Genomic DNA, 27,321 nt, shown 5'->3' with positions numbered 1-27,321 from the left:
AAGCGACACCAGGCCCGGATCCCCTTCTCCTTCAGCTGTTTTATCACCCCACGTATCTTCGCTCTTTTCATCTGTACATCTGGAGAGTAGTCTTGGTCAAAGTATATGACTTTCTCTTGAAACATGACCCGCTTCTGTGCCCAAGCTTGGCGTAGCACCGCTTCTTTCACTGTATAGTCTAGAAACTTTATGATGATGGAGCGTGGTGGTGCGGTGTTGGCTGGTTTTTGTTCCAGTGATCTGTGTGCCCTCTCAATCTGTATATTCATCTCCGGGGGGAGCTGTAGCGTGGTCTTAATTAGTTGTTGCATAAAACCAGCCATGTCGTTCTTCTCACTCTCTTCGGGGACCTGGTACACTCTCAAATTGTTACGGCGTATACGGTTCTGCAGATCATCACACATATTAGTGAGAGCAGCGTCTCTTCTCACCAGGTGGCGGATAGCCCTTTCATGCCGCCGGCTGTTGTCTTCGACCTCGCTGATTCTGGTCTCCGCCTCCGCGGTTCTTTGCTCAAGTTTCCCCGTTCGTTGTTTCAACTCCCCCACCGACGTTTCCAGCCTGGAAAGTGTCGCTTTGGTATCAGCAAATGAGTCCTTAGTTTCTTTTCTCAGTTCTTTCAGTTCTCGGATTAGTTCCTCCATGTTCCCTTTACTCTCATCTTCCTTAGTTTCACCCTCGGGTAATGGCGGCGGAGGCTTCTCTCTTTCTTCGTCTTTTTGAAACACGTTTTGCTGCTTCACCTTTTTCCTTTTCTTGTTATTCCGTGTGTTCATATTACATCTTCTTAACTTATATCGTGTTAGTTATGTTCAGAACCTTCTATAACTTTGATAAGCAGCTAATCACAGCTAAATGTTAGGGGAGCGATCACCCGACGCGTGTGTCTCAAAGCATAGCGCCACCGGAAGTCGAACTATCCCTTTAAAACACAATGCTCCAGTAATTGAGTCTCCCACCTCAACCCACCAAATCAACCATGACTTTTCTCTCGCAGGGGTTTAAGGGGGGTCACAACAGCTGGTGAGGGTCACATGCCAAGATCACGCTAGGCATGTCTCCACATGCCAAGATCACGCTAGGCATGTCTCCACATGCCAAGATCACGCTAGGCATGTCTCCACATGCCAAGATCACGCTAGGCATGTCTCCATGCCTCTCTGGATCAAACATGTTAAAGGTGAAACCCTGGCGAGCTCCAGCAGTCACGCACGCACTGGTAACAGTCACGCACACACTGGTAACAGTCACGCACGCACTGGTAACAGTCACGCACGCACTGGTAACAGTCACGCACACACTGGTAACAGTCACGCACGCACTGGTAACAGTCACGCACGCACTGGTAACAGTCACGCACGCACTGGTAACCGTACGGGTCACATTATACTCCAGCTTATAAGCCCGAGCATGTTGTGTTCACTTTGAGCTGCTTGAGTGTGTTCAAACTCTTCTCACAGGGCTTGAGTAAGAGTTGGGAGTTTGAACCCAAATCATTTATGTGACATGTGTGACAGAGCTGGGGGTGAGCTATAGTGAGTTATAGGGTGAGTTGACTGAGTTATAGGTTTAATTGGCAGCTGTGGAGCGCTGCCACAAACCATCAATCACTGATTGTCTGATGAGATCATTTATGTTGGCACCGATGATTGTTCTTCATGGGCTGTTTATTTTCTTCAGTCATTTTCAGATGTGTCAGCTGAGAATGATTCCTGGCTTAATATGGGAACAGCGGTTGTCACACGCACAGCATCGCAGGCTGTATTTTCACTAAAAGGAGTCTGCCGGCAGAGTCAATGATTTAAAATGTATGATCATTTGTTTCAGGCCCAGACAATAATAATAATGATGACATGATTACAAGCAGAAAGATCACTATCACAGGGTCATGACTTCACTCACTGCTCTTGTCAACACATCACTAGTTCTTACAACTTGCGCTCTCCTACTTTTCAATGTTCCTCGTGCTTCCACAGAATTTGGGAAGTCTGCTTGTAGTTATTATTATGCTCCATGGTCCTGGAATCAGCTCCAGAACCTGCATCGCTTCATCCCCTCTGGATGCGTTTAAAAGTCTGCTGCAGTCTTTAAAAACTGACATTTGTAGCTGTTTTATTTGAGATTGTACACTGTGTCATTTGTATATATTTGCATGTATTCTTTGTAATTGTATTTTGTGGTTTTGTGTTGTGTTGTTGTAACTTCTGTTTGCTGCTTTCTAGCCGGGGCTCCCGTAAAAGAGATGACCATCTCATCTGGTTCAATAAAGGATCAATAAAAATGAAACACCATGTGTGTGTTTTTGTTCTTACATCAGTGCCTGTGTGTGTTTGTGCACACACGTTTAATGTGAGATTACGTTTAGGCCCTAAAATGTTCGCGTGTGTGTGTGTGTGTGTGTGTGTGTGTGTGTGTGTGTGTGTGTCCGTCACCATTCAACTTTCAATGTGCCTGTAGTACCAGATGGGTGGGGTAATACTGAAGCTGGACAATTTAGAGTTCAGTCAAAAAGAGGTACATAAATGGACTTTTAAAAGTACTTTCCTTTCCTGTAATTGCCTTAACTTCTTAACTTCTTGGCATTTTGTATTGTCCTGTGTGGCCGAGCAAATCCATCTGGCACCAAAACAAAACCGGATTCTTTTTTTAATTAGGTAATTGCCCTAATTACCTAATGATGATGAGCGGTAATGATGTCATCAGTGATGATGTCATCCGTGATGATGTCATCAGTGATGTAATCCATGATGATGTCATGGATGAGGCCACGCAGCGGCCGAGCTGCAGGGCATGCAAGGCAGCGAGCGTGGGTGAGCCTAGGAATAGAGCGCGCGCATGCATGATGGTTTAGGCAAATAAAATACTTTGGTTAGAGTTGTTTGAGTGGTTTAAAATGGGACACGGCGGGGGGGGAGTGGCTCCCTCGTGATGACAAAGTTGTAAGACGGGCACGCTACAACTTAAACATCAGACTGTTGTTACGTTTTCAAGACCGCTGGAGGTCACATAACGTGCCACCACCACATAATGAGGTGTTAATCGTGGTCATTTAAGCTCTTTCTGTGAGATCAGTTTGTCTCAGCCAGAACACTTTTTTATTTCATGAGTGACTTTTATGAGCATGTGTCCCCGAATGCCCTCACACCCGCTATGACATATGTGTAAAGAAGGGTAATTACCATGAATAAGAATGATCAGAGGAGCCAAACCCCCTCAGCCCTCCCCAGTCTCCTGATAGAGGCGGAGCAGGTAATGAGGGAAATACCCAAAGTGAAACGGAGCATGGAAAGTGGAGGCTGAAAGGGGAGGAGGGGGAGGAACGGAGAGAGTGGAACATGAGAGAAAGGAGAAAGGAGAGGAATGACTACATACAGCCAAGGAGAAGAGACGGGAGAAGGGAGTCTCTCCTTGCCGTGACCGTGCGGGTCTCTGGCATGCTGATTTGGGAGAGAAGATGAAAATCACATTGCCAGGGATTAATTACCACATCGCTATGGTCCGAGCCACTGCTTCTGGAAACTTATCTGGACTGATACCTATTTTTGATCCATGAGAGAGTGTCACAGCACACCTCCTGCTAATCTACCATCTTTTATATGTTCTCTTCAAGATGTTACACAGCACGGAGCGGCCCTTGCACATCGGCAAACTCACCTGAGGCAAGAACGATGGAGCAGTGTGTGTTATACATGTGTAGCCTCTCTTTATGTGTGTTTGCCTGAGTGCAGGTGTGATGCTGTGTGTGTGTCTCTTTATGTGTGTGTGCCTGAGTGCGGGTGTGATGCTGTGTGCGTGTCTCTTTATGTGTGTGTGCCTGAGTGCGGGTGTGATGCCGTGTGTGTAGCTGCTGTTTCTGATCAGGTGCAGAGCTTGGTTGACTGCTGAACAGGGAGTGTCAGCATTTTGTTCACAGTGGCTAAGTTCTTCACTTGTACAGAGATGATGGGGGAAAAGGCCATGAATTTGGATGCAAAATACTGCAGTCACTTGATTTCATTCACTGGTGATGGGGAACTAAAAAGAACTTCTGAGGTCAGTTTCCAAGAAATATCAGTAAATGTGTTGTTGTGTTGTTGGCATAGGCCATATAAATATAGATGGTTTCAAAAACATTCTAAATTGCCCACGCTTAGCTACTTCCTGTTGCAGTGTTTGCAAGTACAATAACTGACAGGACATAAGCCAAACTGTTCCTTCGCAACACAATTCTGTGAAGACATCTACGTACAGCATATGGTCTGTGAAGACATCTACGTACAGCATATGGTCTGTGAAGACATCTACGTACAGTATATGGTCTGTGAAGACATCTACGTACAGTATATGGTCTGTGAAGACATCTACGTACAGTATATAGTCTGTGAAGACATCTACGTACAGTATATGGTCTGTGAAGACATCTACGTGCAGTATATGGTCTGTGAAGACATCTACGTACAGTATATGGTCTGTGAAGACATCTACGTACAGTATATGGTCTGTGAAGACATCTACGTACAGTATATGGTCTGTGAAGACATCTACGTACAGCATATGGTCTGGTACAGTATAGTACGTAGATGGTCAGAGGACCGCAATGGAAATAAGCCATTGGCTTTATTGTGTTTTTATCCTCGGTGATTGTCGACATTCACCCAATAAATCAATCAATCAATCAATCAATATATGGTCTGTGAAGACATCTACGTACAGTATTATGGACGTAGATACCCTGACGTCACCCATTGTATTTTGGACTTGCGTTTTGAAGCCTTGACGTTGGCACTTTCACCGGCGCCATCTTGGTTGTTTGGAGCCAGAAGTGATGTGAATTTGAGCGAGAAGAGCTGCAGCGCGGCCTGCTATCACTCTGTGATCACTGGACAGGCAACATCTCAATCACGCCCCAAAACAGTCTTTTCTATCGTCTAATTTACTCGAAATGGGGCCATAATTTACTAAATGAACATCATGCTGTATTGAAGAAGACTTGAATCTTGCAATTGAGGCCATAAACTCATTTGGAAATTGTTTACTGAGGCCATAAGTAAGTTCCACATTGGCTTCACAAACGGAGCTAGGAGCTGCCCACTGGTTGTTGGGTCTTGGCTAAGATCAAACAAATTAATCACAGATAGTATTATATACAGTATGGCGATATGGCCTTAAAATAATATCACAATATTTCTGTGATAACAATATTCTTGACAATATGACAAAATACTGAAACATATTTTATTATTCAGCATAAACGATCGATGGCACACACATAACTATATCAAATTTAGTGATTCACATAAAAAATACATAAAATTTAAAAAAGAATAAAAGGACTGTGCAAAAACTGGAAAAAGTGAGAATTTCAAGAATTAAATTGAATTGCTGCACTGACCAACAACTTTATTCTGAGGTTAAACCTGATGAGCCTCCACTTAGTCTGAGTAACTCTAATCTTGTTTTATACAATCGTCATTTTCTGAGACCGCTTTATCCTGCAGGCTGCACCCGACCACCCAATCTGAGGCCAGCCTTTGCAATTTATCTCCCTCTGCGGGGAGTGAAAGTGACAGCCATTTGTGAGAAAATTCCAATTAATTTTCTCATTGACAAATATGAAACATTTCTTGAATAATTAAAAGCATGAACTTTTCCTCAGCAGTCATTTTAATAGGCTAGAATATATAGTCATAAACTATCATGTAAAGTTAATTAGGAAAAAAATACACTACAACAATTCAATTTCATCTCTAACAGCCTGCAAGTAATTAGACTCATTAACAAATGGTGCTTTCCATGGAAATGAAATCCATGTTTAATGTCATTTGACACACAGCTCTGTAATGGAAATGGAGTCTTTCCCAGTGAGCCACGAGGAAAGTTGCACATGTGGCCTCCCTCTTGTGCCTCCTGAACTGACAGCAGTTCAATCAACACACTGGCTCAGTTCAGCAGGAACAGGAGTCTAGTCAACACTCAACGTTTGGCCATAAATACCATGCAAATAATGTGTGGAGACATTATTGTGACACAGAAAGGCAATGCTGAACATGCTGTAGCCTACTGTACGCTTTTGATAGAGAGAACAGAGCCTATAAAGTCACATAAAATGATTCGGAAATCCTGGTCAGTCAACAGTTAGGCATATATTAATTAATAAAGGGTTGACATTGTGTGACAGTCAAACCTGGGCTGTGTAAAAGGGGCTTGTTGTGACACAATTTGTGATAGTCACATGAGCTCTAAATGTTTTGTATTACTTGTAAATATTGAAGGATGCAAAAAAAACGTACTATTGATTTATCCTATTGAAGTATACTGTTAAGATGCTATATATGGCATGTCTTTCTGACTTTAAAATCAAAAGTCTTCCTCTGCAAAACATCCTCCACTCAGATGTCTACTTTTTACTCTAAGTATTTATAGTTTGCATGAAATGAAAAGTACAATATTCAATATAAATAACTGTCATCCAGTTACTAAATATTGAATGGTATTGATCATACTATGACCACCATCCCATAGTCTGATGCCTCCCACAGTCTTTGGACTCCTGCCAGTATTCATTTATGATTTTAGCTATTTATGATTACCCAAGTGGCTTTTATTCAATGTAAGCCCATCAAGTTCACATTTAATCTCATGCTCATCTATTCAACAACTTCTCCACTACACTACACTAGGCCAATTCTGCATTTAACAATATGTTCCTAAGTTTGATGCCTATGGCTTCTGGAATAAAATCAAACAAACACCCGCTTTTACTATTTCACCTGGCAATTAAATGTTTTATGAGTAAGCACATTGAGGAGCCGGAGCCAAAAATGTACCAACATTTGCTGATAGATGATGGTATTGTTCAGCCTACTGTCAAGACGCTACCACTCGTTTCCTGTAGAGGGCAGCAACACTCCTGAGAGGCGACCAGTCTGCCAAAATCTACCACGAAGAAGAGAAATAAGGAACTGAGTGAGCTGATCTACTGCGCTACAACTTACCCAAATCAGTCGCAAATAATGCCTTTTCGGCAGCATTAGCTAGAAAACTAACGTAAGCTGCGCAATTGAAACGAATTGGAAGACTGTTTAGAACGCTGAAATATAGGTTAAAAATGTTTACTCACGAGAATGTACAGACGCAGATGCCTTGTGTCATGGAGCCGCTGGTGGAAGCAGCAGTGAGTGAGATGAGCAGACTTCTGGAGCAGTGCTCGGCCATGGAGGTACTTCGCCACACTTGGCCGTTAATACTCGGTTCATATTTTGTATATTATGTTGTCAGTTGATTTGTATTTATTATGTTGTGAAAGTCGCTGCCTGGTGGAAGCAGCGGTCACAGAGATGAGCAGACTTCTGGAGCGCTGGTTGGCTCTCACACAACACGGCGCGTCTGTGAAGAATGAGCAGGAAGAGGAGAGCCAAGTGCCGCTGCTGCTGGAGGGAACTCAGCAGTTAAACAAAGCCATGACGGTAGGACACACACACACACACACACACACACACACACACACACACACAAAAACGTTTAGTTTATTTCGGATGAAAATACAAAAAGAACATCACAAATTACATTTATAGTCAAAACATTTTAAAAATGGTGCACATTATGTAAATCGAAGAAAACAATTATCCAAGGATAGCCCAGTAAAGTAGCTTAAAGTTGCGAACTAGAAGCCTACTTATTTCCACTGGGGTCCTTTCTGCCAATTTGGCTGATATCACCCGAAATTGTTACATAAATAAGAATATGGCAGGTTTTTCATAACCTAAGTAAGTTGAAGTAGTTTCTTATGATGCTCAGTGAATGTGTACATTCTGAAAAGCTTTTATGTCAGCATCTGCCAGTGGGCCATCATGATAAGAGTAGGTATAATAATGTGTTAATTCCATTACAGGAGAGACTCGATGGCTCTGAAATTAGGTGGAACAAATTTGCATATATATCGCCATCGGCAATCAGCCAAAAGGCCAAAAAGCAGACAGGGCGGCCCAGGGTGGGGTTACAGGATGTGATGAGGTGCGGCGTACTCGGCCATGTTGGACAGTCCATGTGCCACACAGCAGCTGAACCCTTTGTGTGTTCTCCTCATACTGCAGGCCTCGTGCCACTCGTTGGTGCTCTCGTCGTAGCGCTCCACCTTAATGAAGGATTTGGAGCCTCTGTAGAAGCCTCCGCACACGAACAGCTGGTCGTCCATCACCTCAATGCCAAAGGAGCTGCGTGGATTCAGCATGTCGGGCACGGCGCTCCACGTGTTGGTTAGTGGCTCGTAGGCCTCGGCGCTGCGCAGGGGTTTGGGGCGGCCCAAGCCGCCCACTGCGTAGACGCGCTGTCTGTAGGCCATGACGCCCAAGCAGCGGCGCCTGCTGCTCATGGGGGCGATCTTCATCCACTGGTTGGTGTCTGGGTTATAGCACTCAGCTGTGTTCAGGCGCCTATTCCCATCGTGACCACCACAGATGTACACCTTGCCGTTGAGTACTGTGGCGCCGGCGTAGCTCCTCCGACCATTCATGGGTGGGAGCAGAGTCCACTTGTCAGTCTGAGGATCATAGCACTCGGCACTGTCAAGATCGTCGTTGTTTCCATTGTAGCCTCCCATGGCATAGATCCTGCCATTCAGTACTGCCACGCTGACATGGGAACGGCGATTATGCATGGGTGCCACATCGTGCCAAGTACGGGTACAGAGGTCAAACTTCTGCACGGTGCTGAGACTGTACCATATGCTGTTGTAGCCGCCAACAAAGTAGACATGGCCATTTAGGAAAGCGGCGCCGTGGTAAGCCCGGCGAGACTCAAGTTCAACGTTTGGTACATTGACCCAGAGATCGGCACGGGGATCGTATACCATAATGCTTGTTAGCCCGCTCTCACTGTAGCCTCCAATGACCAACAGGATGGCATGAGGCAGGCGTGGGCGAGTCAGAGGGTTGGAGGGTCTGTTGGAGGTGACATCATCCATGGCCCTCTCTGCATCGAGGATGATCGCCTCACACTTGGCGTTGTCTTTAACCAGACTGTTGTTCTTCACCTGGTTGATGAAGTAGTCGGTGGTCATCAAGCCCAGGCGGATCTTAGGCAGCAGCACAGACATGTGACCTTCACGCTCCTCGGGCGAGTGGGCGATCCAGCGGAGGACGGCCTCGAACAGCGTGCTCTCCTGTCTCACGTTCAGATCGTCTCGTGCCAGGATGTCCGTCAGCTGCTCCAGAGAGAGTTCCAGGAACTCTTCAGAGGCTGCGGCAATCTGCTCAAAGTGCTCCAGGATGAAGAGAAAGGCCTTGCTCCTCAGGTCCGGGCAGTAGTACAAGTCTACAAACTTAAAGATGCCGATGCAGTTCTCCGGGCAGAGCCGCACCTCCAGGAACTCACAGCAGGAGCGGACGACCCCCATGATGCCAAGGTAGTCTGCTGCTATCAACAGCTCCTCCACGTTGTCCTCGGTCACCGGGACAGAGCGGGTGTAGGCGTACTCTATGAGGAGACGCATCATGTCTGCTGACACGGGGCCGGCCATGTCGTAGATGTTGTCCTGGGACGTCCAGCCATGGGTGAAGAGAGCGTTGAAGTATTGGCTGTAGTCGCAGAGGACGGCCTTGGCGGCGTTGAATTCCACATCATCCACTCTGATCACCGCGTCACACACTGATCCCTCCAGATGCAGCTCATTAAGAAGCACTGACAACATTGACCCTTCGTCTTGTTTGTTCATTTTGTTCAACTAACCTGGACAAATACCTTATACCTTCAACAGTACCTGTGATTTACTCAAATATTTGGAGTCTGGGTGAGTTTTATGACATCATCAGTGATGTCATAGACATTGTGACATCATCAGTGATGTCATAACTCCTACTGAGGCACTGTGTGTGTGTGTGTGTGTGTGTGTGTGTGTGTGTGTGTGTGTGTGTGTGTGTACTGCACATACATGGTCTCTGACTACAATGCTGCACAGTACTTGGTCTCTGTGACTACAATGCTGCACAGTACTTGGTCTCTGTGACTACAATGCTGCACAGTAGGGCTGGGCGATATGACCAAAATCTCATATCCCGATACCGATATATATCACGATATAGCATATTTTCTGTAAATTCTATTTATAGTTTATATAAAATGACCACATGGCCATTTATTTATGTAGCAGTTAAACCCGTTAAAATGTTGTAAAACCTCACAAAGGATACATGCATTCAGAATACAGATAAGCATGGCTATTCTTTACAAAACAGATAATAATAATTAGTTGCAGGGCAGTAGAATGAAACACAAACTGAACCACACCACCAGTTCGATTTTCAAAGAGGACACTAGCATTTGATGCGTTTGATTTAAGCACTAATTTGGAATCATATCTAAAAGCGGCCACTAGGCGGCAGTATTTCTTTAGTCAACGTCAAAGTACCTACATGTTCAGTAGAAGAAGAATAAAACGGTAGAAGAAGAAGAACAACGTTAACCAACACAACTCACCCAGGGAAAGCTAAAAGCTAAAGCTAACGATAGAGGTTTTGTTGTCAGCCCTCAAGGGATTTCCTTGGGATGATGAGAGGAGATGTTTTGCCAGGTTTAACGTTAGGACACACGCAAATTTGGATCAAACGCGGACTTAACACAGCGCAAATGCCTGGGTTGACTCGGCGGACGGAGTGGAGGTAACATCTCCCTGCTCTTTAGCCTACTCACCGGCTGATTTGTGCCACTTATAAAGGGACACAACGGGCTTGTTGACACAGAGTCTGGTGCGTGTGTGGACTGTTGACGTGAGTAAAAAAGGAAACAGAATGAAGAAAGCACAGCGTGACGGACAATATTGCCGTAAAGAGTGTGATTTGCAACACAACGATATAAACGATAGAGCATCATATCAGACGAAATACATTTTCTATCGTCCAGACGAAATATATCGTCATATCGCCCAGCCCTACGTCAGGGTGCAGTGTGCGTGGTGCTGTGTGCACGTCACGTCAGGGTGCAGTGTGCACGGTGCTGTGTGCACGTCACGTCAGGGTGCACGTCACGTCAGGGTGCAGTGTGCACGTCACGTCACGTCAGGGTGCAGTGTGCACGGTGCACGTCACGTCAGGGTGCAGTGTGCACGGTGCTGTGTGCACGTCACGTCAGGGTGCAGTGTGCACGGTGCAATGTGCACGTCACGTCAGGGTGCACGTCACGTCAGGGTGCAGTGTGCACGGTGCAATGTGCACGTCACGTCAGGGTGCACGTCACGTCAGGGTGCAGTGTGCACGGTGCTGTGTGCACGTCACGTCAGGGTGCACGTCACGTCAGGGTGCAGTGTGCACGGTGCAATGTGCACGTCACGTCAGGGTGCACGTCACGTCAGGGTGCAGTGTGCACGGTGCAATGTGCACGTCACGTCAGCGTGCAGTGTGCACGGTGCTGTGTGCACGTCACGTCAGGGTGCAGTGTGCACGGTGCTGTGTGCACGTCACGTCAGGGTGCAGTGTGCACGGTGCTGTGTGCACGTCACGTCAGGGTGCAGCGTCACGTCAGGGTGCACGGTGCAGTGTGCACGTCACGTCACGTCAGGGTGCAGCGTGCACGGTGCAGTGTGCACGTCACGTCAGGGTGCAGTGTGCACAGTGCACTGTGCACGTCACGTCAGGGTGCAGTGTGCACGTTAAGCTAACCGCGCTAGCCGTGAGTCCCACTATAAACCAAAGGGACTTTGGAGTTGAGCTAGCTGCTGCAGCTGCTGGACACAGCCATCTTTTTGGAGACCAATAATAAGAAAAACAAAGGCGCAGTCACGCACATTAGGCTACATCAAAAGCATCAGTCAACATCACATAGTGTCTTTTCTTTAATCTGGTGGCAGCATTTTTCAATAAAAAGTGAAACGACACAGATGGTTTATAGTGCCTGCCCTATTCACTGGACCCAGGCTATCATTCACTGAGAACTGGCACCGATGCAACATTGGAACAGATCAGTAACATGACAATAAGAGTCTAAATGACTATGCATTTTGTCATTGTGTTTTATCTGCAGACTAAGCAGCTTGGCTTTCCGTTCTATAAAAGCCTTTATTAGGTTTTGACTATAATTGAGTGACACACTTTACTGAAACTATCATATCAGAAGTGTTCTTTGTTTTGTGTTCACAGTGATGTCAGTTAGATTTGTTTAGGACAGAGCTAGGCTCACTACATCTAGCTTTTTTAACCCCAGGTGTGCATAAAATACAGGTTAAGAACTTATCGATTTTTTAATAATTATATATATATTTTTATTATAATGATTATCGGAATATCGTTTTGGTTATTGGCCAGGAGAAGCAGATATTTATCGGTTATCGTCTCGGTTGAAAAAAATCCATATCGTGCATCCCTAATCACCATTCATGTTCCTGACAGCAGTATAACATGGAGCTGATATCACCATACATTTTTCTGGCCCACACATTGGTGTATTGCAGTGTTTCTCAAACAGTGGTCCACTGGTGGTCCGCGGGCGCCCCCTAGTGGTCCGCGAGTAGATTTATATTTTTTTCCTTTTTTTTTACCTCCCACTATCCAATCAGAGAAATGTTTACATTTTCTGGGAAACTCAAGGTCAGATCACGATACCTCTAAAGGACTACCGGTATATGTATTTTTTCACCCTGAATCCAACGCCGCCACCCCTGACTCTGTACGACTTACGGTTGCGGAGATACATCCACTCTGCCTGCAGGGCTACAGGAGAGAGACAGAGTACAGCGGGTGGTTGGGAGTTCCAAGTTACTGACCAAACACTCTATTTCAGTAATTGCTGTCAGAATATAGAGCCATTTAACACTTATTTGAACACAAAAACATCACTGAATGCAACTTGAAGATGGCAAAAGATAGCTTATTTGACTTTGGCAACATTGTGCATTTATTGAACTTGAAAAAACTTTCTTTGAACTTTGAATATATTTGAACTGAACAGGAGAAATACATGTAAAAAAAAAAAAAGTAAATGGACTAACTAAAATAAATTACATATATATTTTTTATATCGGTTATCTTGTTTTCAAGTAAGTAGTTTGTAATTTACAGTTGAAGTAGTAGGCCTATTGTTTTTGGGGATGTTTTGGCAGTTAGGTGGTCCCAGAGTTTTTTTCATTGAAGATAGAAAATATACCGGGGACCCCCTCATTCTGATTTGTGATTTTGGGCTAAGCTTAATCGTTTCCACGGTAACGTGCTTGACTTTTTAATTTGATAGGTTTGTTATTAGAATGTAATCCATGAACCATTTTAGATTTAAAGCATTAACTATTTTCGTTGAACTATGAAGATTTTGCACACATTACATTTACATTACGTCATTTAGCAGACGCTTTTGTTTTGTCCAAAGTGACTTACAATATCACAATTTGTCAACAGTACAGAAAACCACTATGCAACACAATCAATGACAGCCAAGATATTTTGATAGACTAGCACCATGTAGGAAGTAGTTTGAGAAGGAATAAGTAAAAAGTTTTTTTTTAATTAATTTTTTATTATTATTATTATTATTTTTTTACCTGAAAACTTTTCGCGGACCCCCTGGCAAAGTGACACGGACCCCTGGGGGTCCGCGGACCCCCATTTGAGAACCACTGCTTTAAGGAACTGGCTCCTGTCTTGATCAAGCTCCACCCGTTCTGACTCAACTCAGACAAATGGAAACGGAGGTGGCTGTTGTTCCTCTCTTCACTGAGAAGAGCGATGGACCACGACATTTACCTTCTGGAACCTACAGCTTCCACTGAAGGAGGACAGCTACAGGACGAGGGAATACTGGAATACTGTGACTTCAGCCTGCTGAGGGCTCCTCACACTCACATGTGAGTTAGAAGAACACTTTAACACTTCACTTTGAGTGAAAGTAACTTTCAGGGAATCTTCTAGAGGAACTGACTGACTCATTTCCTGTTTGAGCCGTGTGCCCGCTGAGATTTTAGCTTCACTTGGACAGAAAATGGCTTCTCCACCGTCTCTGCCCGAAGAGGATATCTCCTGTTCTGTCTGCTACGACATCTTTAAATACGCTGTGGTCCTGTCCTGTACCCACAGCTTCTGTAAAGCCTGTCTGCGTGAATGGTGGAAACAGAAATTAGTACGAGAGTGTCCGCGTTGTAAGAGAACGTGTTCCCTGAGTGAACCATCTGATGACTTGGCCTTACAGAACCTGTGTGAGGCGGTCTTACTGCAGAGAGATCGGAGAGCTTCGGCAGGATCTGAGCTACTCTGCAGTCTGCACTCTGAGAAACTCCAGCTCTTCTGTCTGGACCATCAGCAGCCAGCGTGTCTCGTCTGTCGAGAGTCAGGAGGAACACACACTGAGCACACATTCAGACCGCTGGATGAAGCTTCACGGGATCACAAGGAAGAAATTCAGAAATATATGAAGCCCTTAAAGGAAAAACGGAGAGTCTTGAATCAGGTTAAAGAAAGCTTTGATCAGACGGCAGAACACATTAAGGTGCAGGCCCGACACACAGAGAGGCAGATTAAGGAGGAGTTTAAGAAGCTTCACCAGTTTCTCCAAGAGGAAGAGGAGGCCAGGTTGGCTGCACTGAGGGAGGAAGAGGAGCAGAAGAGTCAGACGATGAAGGAGAAGATTGAAGGTCTGAGCAGAGAGATAGCAGCTCTTTCAGACACAGTCAGAGCCATAGAGAAGGAGCTAAGAGCTGAAGACGTCTCGTTCCTGCAGAACTACAAGGCTACAGCGGAAAGAGTCCAGCGCCCCCTGCTGGAGGAGCCACGGCTGGTCTCAGGAGCTCTGATCGATGAGGCCAAACACCTGGGCAACCTGAGCTTCATGGTCTGGAACAAGATGAAGGCGATGGTCTCCTACACGCCTGTGGTCCTGGACCCAAACACTGCCTATCCAAAACTGGTGCTGTCTGGAGATCTGAGCAGCGTGAAATGGGGAGCGCTCCGGCAGCTTTGTGAAAAAAACCCAGAGAGGTTTGACCTGGGCTTCTCGGTGCTGGGCTCTGAGGCCTTCAAGTCGGGCGCTCACAGCTGGGACGTGGAGGTTGGAGACAGCGCACACTGGGAGCTGGGCGTGTTGGCAGAGTCTGCCCAGAGGAAGGGAGTTATCAGGGCGGGCTTATGGACAATAGAGTTCCATTTTGGCGTCTACACGGCTCGCTCTCCACCGGACCAAGTCACCGATCTGCCCGTGAAGAAGAAGCTCCGCAGGATCAGAGTGAACCTGGACTGGGACGCAGGGAAGCTGTCCTTCACCGATCCTGATACCAACACACACATATGCCTCCTCACTGACCGGCTGTTTACTGACAGGCTGTTTACGGACAGGCTGTTCACTGACGGGCTGTTCACGGACAGGCTGTTTCCATTCATCGCCACGTGGAACACCCTCCCTCTGAAGATATTACCACTGAATGTCTCTGCATCAGTTCATCTCTGACTGCACATTTAGCGATGATGATCATGATCTACACAGTGTTGGGGGTAACTCATTACAAAAGTAACATATTACATGTAATATATTACTTTTAGCAGTAAATTCAGTCATATAACTTATTACTTATAGGATTTCAGTAATATTATACCAGTTACTTTGTCAATAACTCAAGTTACAAATTGAGTTACATTTTATTAAATCAAAGCACATATTTAAAAAATATATAATAATTTCCCAATCAAACTGTTTTTATGCAAATAACCACTATAGATGACAATAACAAAGGAAAAGAATAACATTCAGAATTTTGGATTGTTTACACTGACTTCAAGACGGTTGAAATTATTTTTTGGGATGGTTCCGGGGCGGCGATGTCATTCTGCTGCTGCTGTTGTTTTGGTGAAAGTAATGCGAAAGTAGTGTAATAAGTAACGAGTTACTCTACACAGACAGTAATATTGTAAAGTAACTTATTACTTTCAAATTAAAGTAACTAATAATATGTAGTATATTACATTTTGAAAGTAACTTGCCCAACACTGGATGTACACAATAGGAATGTTCAAAGAAAATCAATCGTTCATTTTTTGTTTTGTTATGTATCATGTTGTCAATGTCAGTATAAACAAGAATATATCAAATCAGGGTTATGTGAACATACGAAACTGACAATTTGATCAGAATAGAAACAAAAAAGAATTAACAAAAATATGCAAATATATGCAAAAAAATACATTGTATTTTTATCACAGCTTCTCTAGACTCAGCCCTCAGTCTTAATCCGTTTCACTCCTGTAAGATTGAGAATATTACTATTTAAATCTTTTCATAACGTTAGGTGGCGCTGTTGGAAGGCTTGCATCGGAGAACCAATCATCAGTGTTGTGGGCGGGCCTGCTTTCTGGGGGCAGTGACGCTCATGCAGAACCGGTGTCTCGCAAAACATCGCCGTACCACTACCAGCAACATGTGAATTGAATACTCAGCGGTAAAATCTCAAAATGGCTTCGCAGTCACCGACGAAAACTCCTTCCAAGTTTGTTGATGTCTGTCGCGTTTGTGGAGAAACATATTTAACAGGACGAGATTCATCCGTCCGTCCAGACTACACGTCTGTTTTTGGAGTAATCTTGTGGATTGTACAAACATCCGATAAAATTGATTCAAACGATACATTTCTCCGGACATCCATTTTGGCTGTGTACGCTAGCTCTGTCTCCGTGACGTGAAGCGGTTAGTCAGAAAACTGCCTATCTGACTCGCCTACTTCTCCGGTTCGTGTTTCACTACGGACGATAATGGTGAGCGCGCACGCCAATTCCGAAAGAGAAATATATTTAAATAAACCACAGCTATAAATTTTGTTTGGAGCATATCAGCTTCATGCTCTGTGTTAGGACTATGATAAATGGCATTGCCGCTACCAAATAAAATTCTAATAATAAATGTAGGCGTGTCTGCTGCCGGCGGTTCTCGCCGGGCTCGGAGACACAGTTTCTGACAGTGAAATTCCCAGACGTTTGGTGGCGCAGCTCAGCAAACGTCTGGGAGCCGAGACTACAGCTTCTCAAATAAAAATCAAACACATTGCAGAACATGAAATGACAAAATACTGTGCGTCATGTCAAAGTAGGCAAGCCTATGTGTTAAACTGAATCAGTGATTTCATTGGACCAAGGTTAGCTAGTGTCCAAAAGTACAGCTCTGTTTTACTCAGTGACTTTACACTATCTAAAAAGTCAAGATTTCAGGTTCAGGCTTCATGTAATGTTGGTGATTTAACTGAAGCTTTCTCTGCTGTTGCACTCATTCTGCTCTCTGGATAAGAAAATTACCTCAATGCTTCACATTTGAAATGCTAATTACTGAGTGTGTGTGTGTGTTAGCACTGTAACCATGAACCTATACTGTGATTGTTTTCAACTACCTTTTAATACTGTTGCCTCTAAAACCAATAAAGAATGAAGTTAAAGGCCTAAGCTTTGTGATTTTGTTCCTTTAGAGAGGTTGACATAAACAGGAAGTGTGGTGTATTTCCTAAATGCTTCATGCTATTCAAATCATAGAAATTAAAAAAAATACTGAAACATTTAATTTCGTTTGGACCCAGTGAAGTTCAAAATTATACTCAAAGGTGATATAAGGTGAAAAAAATGCTATATATATTTGTTTGACTAATTCTTTGTGACAAATACTTGATGTAATACATCTTTGTGATGATAATAAATATTTAGCAACACATCACTTAAGCTGTAAGCAGTGTTGGGGGTAACTCATTACAAAAGTAACATATTACATGTAATATATTACTTTTAGCAGTAACTCAGTAATATAACTTATTACTTATAGGATTTCAGTAATATTAGACCAGTTACTTTGTCAAGTAACTCAAGTTACAAATTGAGTTACTTTTTATTGTTTTAAATCAAAGCACATATTTAAAAAGATACAATCGCTTCCTAATCAAACTGTGTGTTTTTATGCAAATAGCCACTATAGATGACAATAACAAAGGAAAAGAATATAATTTAGAATTTTGGACGGTTTAAACTGACTTCAAGGCGGTTGAAATAATTTTTCGGGATGGTTCCGGGGCGGCGATGTCATTCTGCTGCTGCTGTTGTTTCGCTAAAAGTAATGCAAAAGTAGTGTAATAATAAGTAACGAGTTACTCTACACAGACAGTAATATTGTAAAGTAACTTATTACTTTCAAATGAAAGTAACTAGTAGGGCATTCACGACTAGTGAATTTTACTAGTCGACTAGTCGTCCCTAAAGGTAGTGGACTAGTCGACTAACCGTTTTTATTTTTATTTTAAATTAAATTTTTTTTTTTTTTTTTTTTTTTTTTAATCTTTAACACATTCACTGCCAGCCGTTTTTTTTTTTTTACTGTAGGTAGCTTCTGCCAGAGGTTTTTTTTTGAGGATTCTGGCTCATCTTTCAAGACCCGAGGATTCTTTTCTGCTAAGATTTTGTGAACACAAAATATCTCAAAAGAACTAATAGAATGTGTGCTTTCTCTGTCTAAAAGAGTTAGTTTGTAGAGTTAGTAGTTATGTAGGCATTAGCACTTGAATACAGCATGGTTTCAGCGTCTGAAAATTTAAGCTGAGATAAATAGCTTTTTGTGAAATTCGATAGAACAGTCACTTTAACCATTCATTTTTGGCATCAGTAAGACGTCAGACATCTAAACAATAGTTTTGAACAGTAATTTCCTCCATAACAGCAGGAAACCCCCCTCTACTTCAAACTCCTCCCTCCGTGTGTGTTCTTCTTGGCTGCAGCGGGCGTGTCACAAGCTCGTTTCTGCTGCTGCTGCTCCTGTCTGCTGGCGGGCCGCTGGGCGAGGATGGGCTCGCTCGTTTCTTGGGGTTTCGGTTGAGAAACCCCAAGAAACGGGGTTTCTTTTGCGATTCTGGTCTTATTTATGCTGCGTGTTTCAAAGTGTGTTGCACCCATAATCTATTATGCAAATTTGCAATCCCCCACCGCCAGCAATCAGCGCGAAAGCGTTTTCGCCAATCCATTTTACAGTATGAGAATGGTTTCATCGCGCGTTCCCCTGCAGTTTTGGCTCTGCTTTTTCTAGTCTGGAGAGCACTGTCGCCACTTAGTGGGTCGGTGGAATGGGTTGTACACGTTCGGTGGCTCCAATATTTATATAAGAGATGTAAAAGGGTTGGATCAACGTCCCACCGTCAATTTTTTTTTTTTTTTTTTTTTTGACGTATCAACACGTCATTGGCAGTCAACCGTTGGATTTTTTTTGACGTATCAACACGTCATTGGCAGTGAACGTGTTAAGAAAGAACATGAGGTATTTACATGACATACATGGACTATCATATCCCATATCCCATATCCCCCACAAAGAACATCAAAACACAACAAAACAATACAAGAAAACTGCATAAGATACACAATAATCCAAGAACAAACAAGACTATTGGACAAACAACCAAACAAAAACAATGCATTCAGCTCCTATCCTGATAAGCCTAATGACACTGGGGTAAAAAGTTCTTAAAGTCAAACTCTGTATGTGGTTGCCATATTTTGGGGATGTCTAAGAATCTGCCTTTGCTCTTGTAGTAAATGTTATCCAACGTATGGTAGCTTGAGAGTTCATTCCACCAGTGAACTACAGCTGGGGGATTGGATGCTTTCCAATTTAAAGCTATGCATTTCCTAGCTGCCAACAGCTGTTTTTGTTTGGTTGTTTGTCCAATAGTCTTGTTTGTTCTTGGATTATTGTGTATCTTATGCAGTTTTCTTGTTTTGTTTTGTTGTGTTTTGATGTTCTTTGTGGGGGATATGGGATATGGGATATGATAGTGCATGTATGTCGTGTAAATACCTCATGTTCTTTCTTAAAGATTTAACCCCCCCCCCCTAAAACGACTAGTCGACTACTAAGCACAGTGTCGACTAGTGGTTTTACTAGTCGACTAGTCTGTGAATGCCCTAGTAATATGTAGTATATTACATTTTGAAAGTAACTTGCCCAACACTGGCTGTAAGTGTGAAGTGTTCAAAAGCATCAGTCTCAGTATGCGGATCACACTCTGTGATTTGCAGGAGAAAGCAGGCTCCCTGCTGAGAGGTGAGGCGCGCGGCGTCACAGCGTTGTAGGCACTAGTGAGAGCTCTCGTTCTCACTCGTAAAACCCGGGTTGTAGCACAACCCTAACGTTTTCTGTGATCAGATTGCAATCAGATTGTATTTGATCACTTCAGCCTGATTCAATTTACACCTGGCGTTAACATGCATTTCCTGCAATCTGATTGCAATCTGATTGCAGAAATGGTTGTCCTCTCAATCCGCATACAGTTGCTGTATCCAGATTGAGAGGACACATTGCATTTACACTTGTGTTCAATGTGTACACAATGCATCCCTGACCACCACCGGAGGTGGTTTGGCCGATCAGATTGCAATCCTTCTTCAATGCGTTTTGGGGGTGTTTACACCTGGTATTTCAAGTGATAAAACACAATCTGATTGCAATCTGATCACAGAAAACGCATGTTAGTGCCAGGTGTAAATGGCCTCAGTAGTGTGTCCTAATTACCCACCCTATATGAGTTCTTGTCTGAGGATGTTGGGTTGAAGAAAAGTAAATTATTAGATCAGTCTGTCTGCTTAGTGGTTGTCTCAAGGTTTGTTGTTTTTAAGTTGATCAGTGTTTTCCACGTCGATATTATGTTGTCACCTTACATCTTTTGTCTTCTTTTTTTATGTTAATATATTAACATAAAGCACTTTGTAACTCTTGTTATTATGTTTCACAGAGGCTGACCTCCAAGGCTTATGTGAGTTAAACCCACCCTCCCTGATGCACAATGGGAACGTGGGCACACCGGTGAAAGTATTCCTGCAGCTCATCCAGTCGTGCCGTCTGCCTCCGCGTCTCATCCGCAAGTTGGGCCTCGTTTTCCCCAAGACCAGCTCCAACCGTCGCTATGGCAATGTGCCTTTCCAGTACTACTGTGCCCACACAGTACTCCACACAGTACTACTGTGCCCACACAGTACTCCACACAGTACTACTGTGCCCACACAGTACTCCACACAGTACTACTGTGCCCACACAGTACCAGCCACAGAAGAGAATATCTTCACAGCTGCTGGACATGAAATATCAGGGCCAGGTGGTGTGGCCGCTCCATCCTCAGGAGCCAAGCAGCTAGGTGACCACCGAGAAACAACAGACGACACCGATGACCCGGAGGAGGAGGATGTGCAGTCAAATGCAAATGATGTGGGTTTTATATCTGTTTGCACGTTATTACTTACTTACTTTACTTACTTTACTTTATTGTTTATTTGGACAGGACAGTGCACATTAATAAGACAGTTATACATGTACAGAATCATCCATACGTGACAACGGCTAAAAGGTTAGCCGAAGCTAATTTTCACCCGCAGTCCTCGGGACATCAACAACTAAAAACTACAAGATAAATACAGAATACGGGAATAAAAAAGCAATATAATAAAAATGCACAAGGGATAAAAAATACATACACAAGGGATAACAATACATACACAGAATAAAAGCAATACACACAAACAGATAAGATAATAAAATGATAGAAAAATAAAATGTCCAAAAGAAGGCTATTGAATATGGGTGCACTGTTGTGTTGTTTTGAGCCATTCCTTGATTTTGACTTTAAAAGTAGGGTAAGTGGGGCATTCCCTCACTGTGGCCGGGAGACTGTTCCATATCTTTCCGCCCACAATGGACAGGACGTTCTTCCCCAAAGCGGTGCGTCAGTGGCCCAGCTCGCAGTCTCCTCTTAGACACGCCCTGGTGGTCATGCCCTCCACGGACCTCCGTTTAAAAAACTCTTATTAGTGATAGGATGTCTAGTAGGGGTGGGAGAAAAAATCGATTCACCTAAGTATCGCGATTTTTAATGTCACGATTTTTTGGATCGATATTTTATTCAAGAATCGATAATCGCAAAAGCAAAAAAAAAAAAAATTATTTTTTTTTTTTTTTTTTCTTTGGTGCCGCAGTCAGGCCACTCACTGAACAGCAGGCCAGGTGCCGCCTACTGGTTTACTAGTGGTTGTATTACTTTATTAGTTAGTCTGAAGTAATAATTACACTTCAGGGTTAAAGTGGGTGCATCTCATTGTAAAATTGGACTTGGCCCAAATTAGGCTTCAAACGGCCCAAATTGGGCTTCAAACGACCGACATTGAGCTTCAAACGGCCCAAATTTCACGCGCGTCGGCCCATATCGGCCTGGCCTGCTTGGCATCTAATGCCCAGCCTGAATTATGATCCCAGTCTGCCCCTGTTTTTAACTATATCGCCCAGCCCTACTCATGATATACAGTCTCTAGTGTATGATTCAACTTTTCCCATGTTCTAATCTAGTGTAAAAAAGCAAACAAACTGAAAAAAGAAAAGAAAAAAAGAAACAAAAATCGCAATAAATCGTAATATCGAATCGCAATAATCGTAGAATCGCAATACTTAAGAATCGCAATATAAATCGAATCGGCACCCAAGTATCGTGATAGTATCGAATCGGGAGATAAGTGAATCGGCACAGCCCTAATGTCTAGGGGGCTATGGTATTTTGCTGGAAGAATTGCTATCATCATTTGTTCTTCTCCTTGGGTGCAGGATGATGACCGATGTGAGGAGTGGGAGCGCCATGAAGCTTTGCACGAGGACGTAACGAGCCAGGAGCGGAGCAAGGAGAGGCTCTATGAAGAGGAGATTGAGCTGAAATGGGAAAAGGGTGGTTCAGGCCTGGTGTTCTACACTGATGCCCAGTACTGGCAGGAGGAAGAAGGAGGTATACAGACACTTCACACAAACTAACATTAACATAACGGTTGTAAAAAAAATGTTCTTGGATCAAGACATAACTCAATTGTTCCCAACTTCAGTCCTCTGGACAAAGAGTGACGCTGGTTTTCTGTCCTATTAGGTGGTTATTGGTTAACTGCGTTCACCTGACGTCCCAGATCTAAAATCAAAGAAAACCAGTAATACTCTGGGTTTAGAAGACCAGGGTTGAATACCACTGCCATACATGAATTATGTTTACTTGATGAAATATTGATTCTGTCTCTTTACTCCCTTTCTTTAGATTTTGATGAACAAACGGCAGACGATTGGGATGTTGACATGAGCGTTTATTATGACAAAGGTAATTAAAATGCACTATTATTCAACTGTCATTCCCTCGATTGACAAATGGAACCAAACAGAAAATGCACAAAGTGTTAGGGCGTTTTCAGTACCTACCTCATTTGGTGATCCGACCAAGCGCATTTTTGATTCAACAGCTGCCATAGCCAGCTGCATTGAGACAGTCCGCATGTCTGAGAACGCCCATACAGGCTCTAGGAACGCCCACAATAGACGCTGGGTTAGCCTGGGGGCGGGGTCAGGGTGGGGTAAATTCCCCCGTTCTATCCATTCAGCAAAGATATAATTTAGCTGATAGCCCAGCCAGACACGATCGGGGATTTAACCACCGCAGTAAACGCACATCTGAGCAGACGTCTTGTGTTCTGCTCTAGAACCCCCAAACCTGTAGTTTAGAGCCGCAGCACTGTCTTTTGGTGAGTCAGCCCATGAGATATATGGGCGGTTTTACCCCACTCGCGCGCCAGACGTTTAACATTTTGTGGGCGTTCCCACACATGCAGACTGTCTCTATTGTGCGTAATCGGGCTGAGGACGAGCATTTTATGGTTAAAAAAACAACATCTTCATTCTTCACATGCTGTTTTGTTGGCTGGCGAAACGGTGGTTTATTCTTTGGGGAATTTTTTTTGCACGATTACGTTCTTATGCCATAAGATTGTCTGATTGCAGCATCTTTATAAGTTATTATTTTATTCTTGACAGCGGTCATATTCTCCATGATAGTAGCCTACTTTAGGCAGAAGTTGCGGTTTTATTTTTATTTTTACCAAATGACCACGCGTTAATGACACTTATTAGGCTACATTCAGACCAAACGCATTTTTGGAGCTGCCAGCGTCTTTCTGCAATTCATTCTCTATGTAAAGACGCGCTAGACGTGCTCCTCTTTTAATGAACGCACCTGGCGTTTCAGCGCTGGTGGCGTCTTGTTGTTTTTGGAGGAGCGCTGTGGGCGTTTTTAAGCTGAAAAAAGTTGAACATTGAGGAAAAGCGCCCTGTTCGTCTTTTTCACTCTTCCTACCTTTTCTCCTCCCGAGGGATTTTCAACCTCCGCTGCTGCCAGAATTAGCAATAATCTGGCTTTCATGTTGACAGTGAACAACATCAAACAGACAAAACCAGCTGGCTACCGTCCGTGTGGTCGTTGTGTTCTAATCTGTACTGCACGCGACTGCAGGGGAAAACAAACGGAGCACAAAAAAAAACGCTCCGTGCGCTGTGTTTTGTGCACAATGGAAGTGCTCTCCACATGATTTTCATAGCGTTCTGACTGGAAAAAAGCGCTTTGGCCGTGAACGCCGCCTTAGCCCGACTCTTGCGTCTCACGTTGCGATCATTGATTGACAGGTGATTGAAGCATGCTTGACACAGGGAAATGTCGTGCGGGACCTTGAGAATACAGAGCGAGTTGAATGACAGACATCGGTTCAGATTTGGGGATTCAGACAGAGGGCTGTTCAGATGCACATTCTGGTTCACTACTGTGGTTGGCACGCGCCATCTCCCTTCCTCTGTCTGTCGGTCTCTCTCACCCACAGAGACACTCTGTCACCATCACCCAATGGCAAATACGCACACCGGTCTCGACCATAGAATGTTTATAAAAGGGAGTAGGCTAAAGCACGCGCGCACAGTCACATTCTTATCATTTCAGCTGTCAAAACAAAATGGGAAGTGGGAATTTACATTTTCTCCCGGCCAATCCGGGACGGTTGGCAGCGCTATGTGGTCCGCTTGCTTTTGACCTGGTGTGAAACTGAACCAAAACCAGCTGAAAAACTCAACAATGTTGCATTTGGTGCAAATCAGGAACTAGGCTGGTCTGAGAATGCTCCTTAATTGTTCATGTGGAGCCAGATTGCCTTGAACTCAGATCTTCCTCCCACAGATGGAGGAGACAGGAATTCCCGTGACTACGTCCGCATGCGCTATGAAAAGAGGCTGAGGGACGGCCTTGAAGATCGGTCAGGACACAGCCAGACGATCGGCAGCTTTGAGAAGTTCACTAAGGTAAGGAGGTCTCCACTAGTGCTGCACGATTTGGGGGAAAGGTGCGATTAGCGATTATGGTGGACAATATTGCGATTTGCGATCGTGATTGCGATATAATAAACAAATGGTATCTAGGGATGTGCCGGCATGAGTTTTTGATGGTATGATATTGATAACCTTGGACAAAAATACCACGGTTTCACGTATCACAGACTAAAATACATGAAATATATTACAATTTAAAATATATTAAAACTAAATAAATTAAACAATTTGAAATAAAATGATCTTAAAAAAAAAAAAACATTTTGAGACATTTGCCTGTCCCAAACATGTAAAAAAGAAACACCAGAAAAATAGAAACTACACTGTGTGCACATAGAAGATGGCTCAGACTGGCAAAGTTAGTTACCTCTCTGTCCAGTAATACAATGATACACCCCGTTTATTTCTTTTGTAGTGACAGATGGCCTTAAAGGCCACACTCACGTGACGCTTCTTGAGAGAGTGGTGAGGTAACGTGCATCTGCAGACTTTATCGAGGGACCATGAAGGCGTCATGTGACATGCTAGCTAGGAGCCTGGAGGTGCTGATGGCAGCTGCAACAGTGTTTTCTCTGCTATCAACCTTGTTAATCTCGTTATATTCTTCATCACAGCGGGTCATTACCCACTGTGCACTTAATCGTGCACTAGTTCTGCATAAGCACCTGCAGCTCTCTCCTTATTTTACTGACGTTCTCACTAATCACACGGCTGTTTACATGCTTTTCTGAACGGCGAGCTAGTTATTAGCATAGCTCGCCGTTCATGGACGTTTTCTCTCTCCCTCTCGGTAAAATGTTACGTTTGTGACCCTTGCTGAGCATAACATTACTTATTTGCGGGAGTGCACGGGAGAAGTCTCCCGCTAGTGTTGATGCCCAGTGTGATGGCAGAGAAACGTGCGTTTGCTGCGTCGCGTGTAACGTTAGTTTAGAGGAGGCACACACACACAGACACATACACACACACAAAGACGTGAGAAAAAATAATAATAATCGCACACTTTTGCGGGTTATGTAATCGCACGTGCTGACATCGCGATTGCGATTAGATTAATCGTGCAGCACTAGTCTCCACAACAGTTGATTTGACTCCAATCTGTGTATGGAGCCTAATAATACTAGACATGTTTTCAACATCTCTTTTCTTGGGTTAGGGCTTTGGCCGTCGTGTGATGGAGAAGCACGGCTGGAAGGATGGTGAAGGGCTGGGGAACAGTCAGGCTGGGATCCCAGACGCCCTTGACAATGACGGACAACATCCCAAGTGCAAAAGGGGCTTTGGGTGAATAAAAACCAAGTAAATACAGACTTGAAAAAACAGAACTAATTTTAAACTTACTTTTAAAAATAGACTAAAGACTTATATGTTTACCGTTGCTTTTAACTGCCGACAGCTTTTTCTCAATCACTATTATACAATTGGTTTTAAAACATAGACGACTGTAATTACTGCTAAAAGCTGCAGGTCGGGGGGGATAGTTCCGTAATACGGATATACTCACAAGAGGGTGAGGTGATGCGTCAGGAGGTACGCACGCGTAAGGGAAGCTTACTTGAGCCGTACTCGTTTTAAGCAAGGTTTAGAGAAAAAAAACGGCCTGTTTGTCGACGGGCAACAGATGACGCAAGGTACAAGCGGGGGTATGCTTGGCGTCCAAACTGCAGTATAGAGGAAAAGAGGACACCGTACCCAGACCTGATTTTTATGTCTGTGTAGTCATGTTTATAGTCATGATGTCGGGGGACTCAATTTAGATAAATTGATTTATTCTATTATGCAAACCCAATGAGTCCTCTATAAGTTTTTAGCTCTTTTTGCAACTGCTGCGCCTGTTGCTTAATGCACTTTTTATACTCTTTTATTTTTATTTTTGTTGTGATGCTTTTAAATGTCCATTTTATTCTCTTCTTTTATTTTCCTGTCATCCATTTTATGTGAAGCACTTTGAATTGTGTATGAAATGTGCTATACAAATAAACTTTCATGATGCTAATGAGCATTCCTGTGTTTTTGTGCAGGTATCATGGAGAGAAGTTGAACTCCGGCCCTGTAAAGAAGGCCAGACCAGGCTTTCATATAACCACAGTGTTCGATCAACCCAAAGACAGAGATCGAGGCGATACCTTACTGAGACGCCAACCAAACACCAGTATGAAGTACAGAGGCTGGCAGCCAGGTGGCACCATTGGACCACGAAGATGA

The 27,321-nt window shown here is 43.7% G+C and overlaps 2 protein-coding genes and 1 pseudogene across 3 annotated transcripts; 2 read left to right on the top strand and 1 right to left on the bottom strand.

Annotated features, from left to right (window-relative positions):
* Window positions 1–1,054: 1,054 nt before the first annotated feature.
* On the top strand, window positions 1,055–27,321 carry LOC310795247 (G patch domain-containing protein 3-like; the record flags this gene model as incomplete). The annotated part of the gene is made up of 8 exons (XM_083657307.1): window positions 1,055–1,142; window positions 7,377–7,445; window positions 20,690–21,159; window positions 22,543–22,717; window positions 23,015–23,074; window positions 24,968–25,089; window positions 26,273–26,400; window positions 27,138–27,321. 8 exons carry the CDS (start codon window positions 1,055–1,057, stop codon window positions 27,319–27,321), a joined length of 1,296 nt encoding a protein of 431 aa, XP_083513433.1.
* On the bottom strand, window positions 7,976–9,667 carry LOC310795659 (kelch-like protein 10 pseudogene; annotated as a pseudogene). Its single transcript has one exon. The product of its transcript is annotated as a kelch-like protein 10 pseudogene (transcript).
* LOC310795658 (E3 ubiquitin-protein ligase TRIM39-like) lies at window positions 13,936–15,393 on the top strand (the record flags this gene model as incomplete). Its single annotated transcript, XM_083657740.1, has 1 exon — window positions 13,936–15,393. The coding sequence occupies one exon, from the start codon at window positions 13,936–13,938 to the stop codon at window positions 15,391–15,393; it is 1,458 nt and encodes a 485-aa protein (XP_083513866.1).

Source organism: Poromitra crassiceps (assembly GCF_964638095.1).
Source record: "Poromitra crassiceps genome assembly, chromosome: 21".
In the NCBI taxonomy this organism is placed as follows: Eukaryota; Metazoa; Chordata; class Actinopteri; order Beryciformes; family Melamphaidae; genus Poromitra; species Poromitra crassiceps.
Note: the sequence above shows the minus strand (reverse complement) of the source record. Positions and strands in the feature narration are given on the sequence as shown.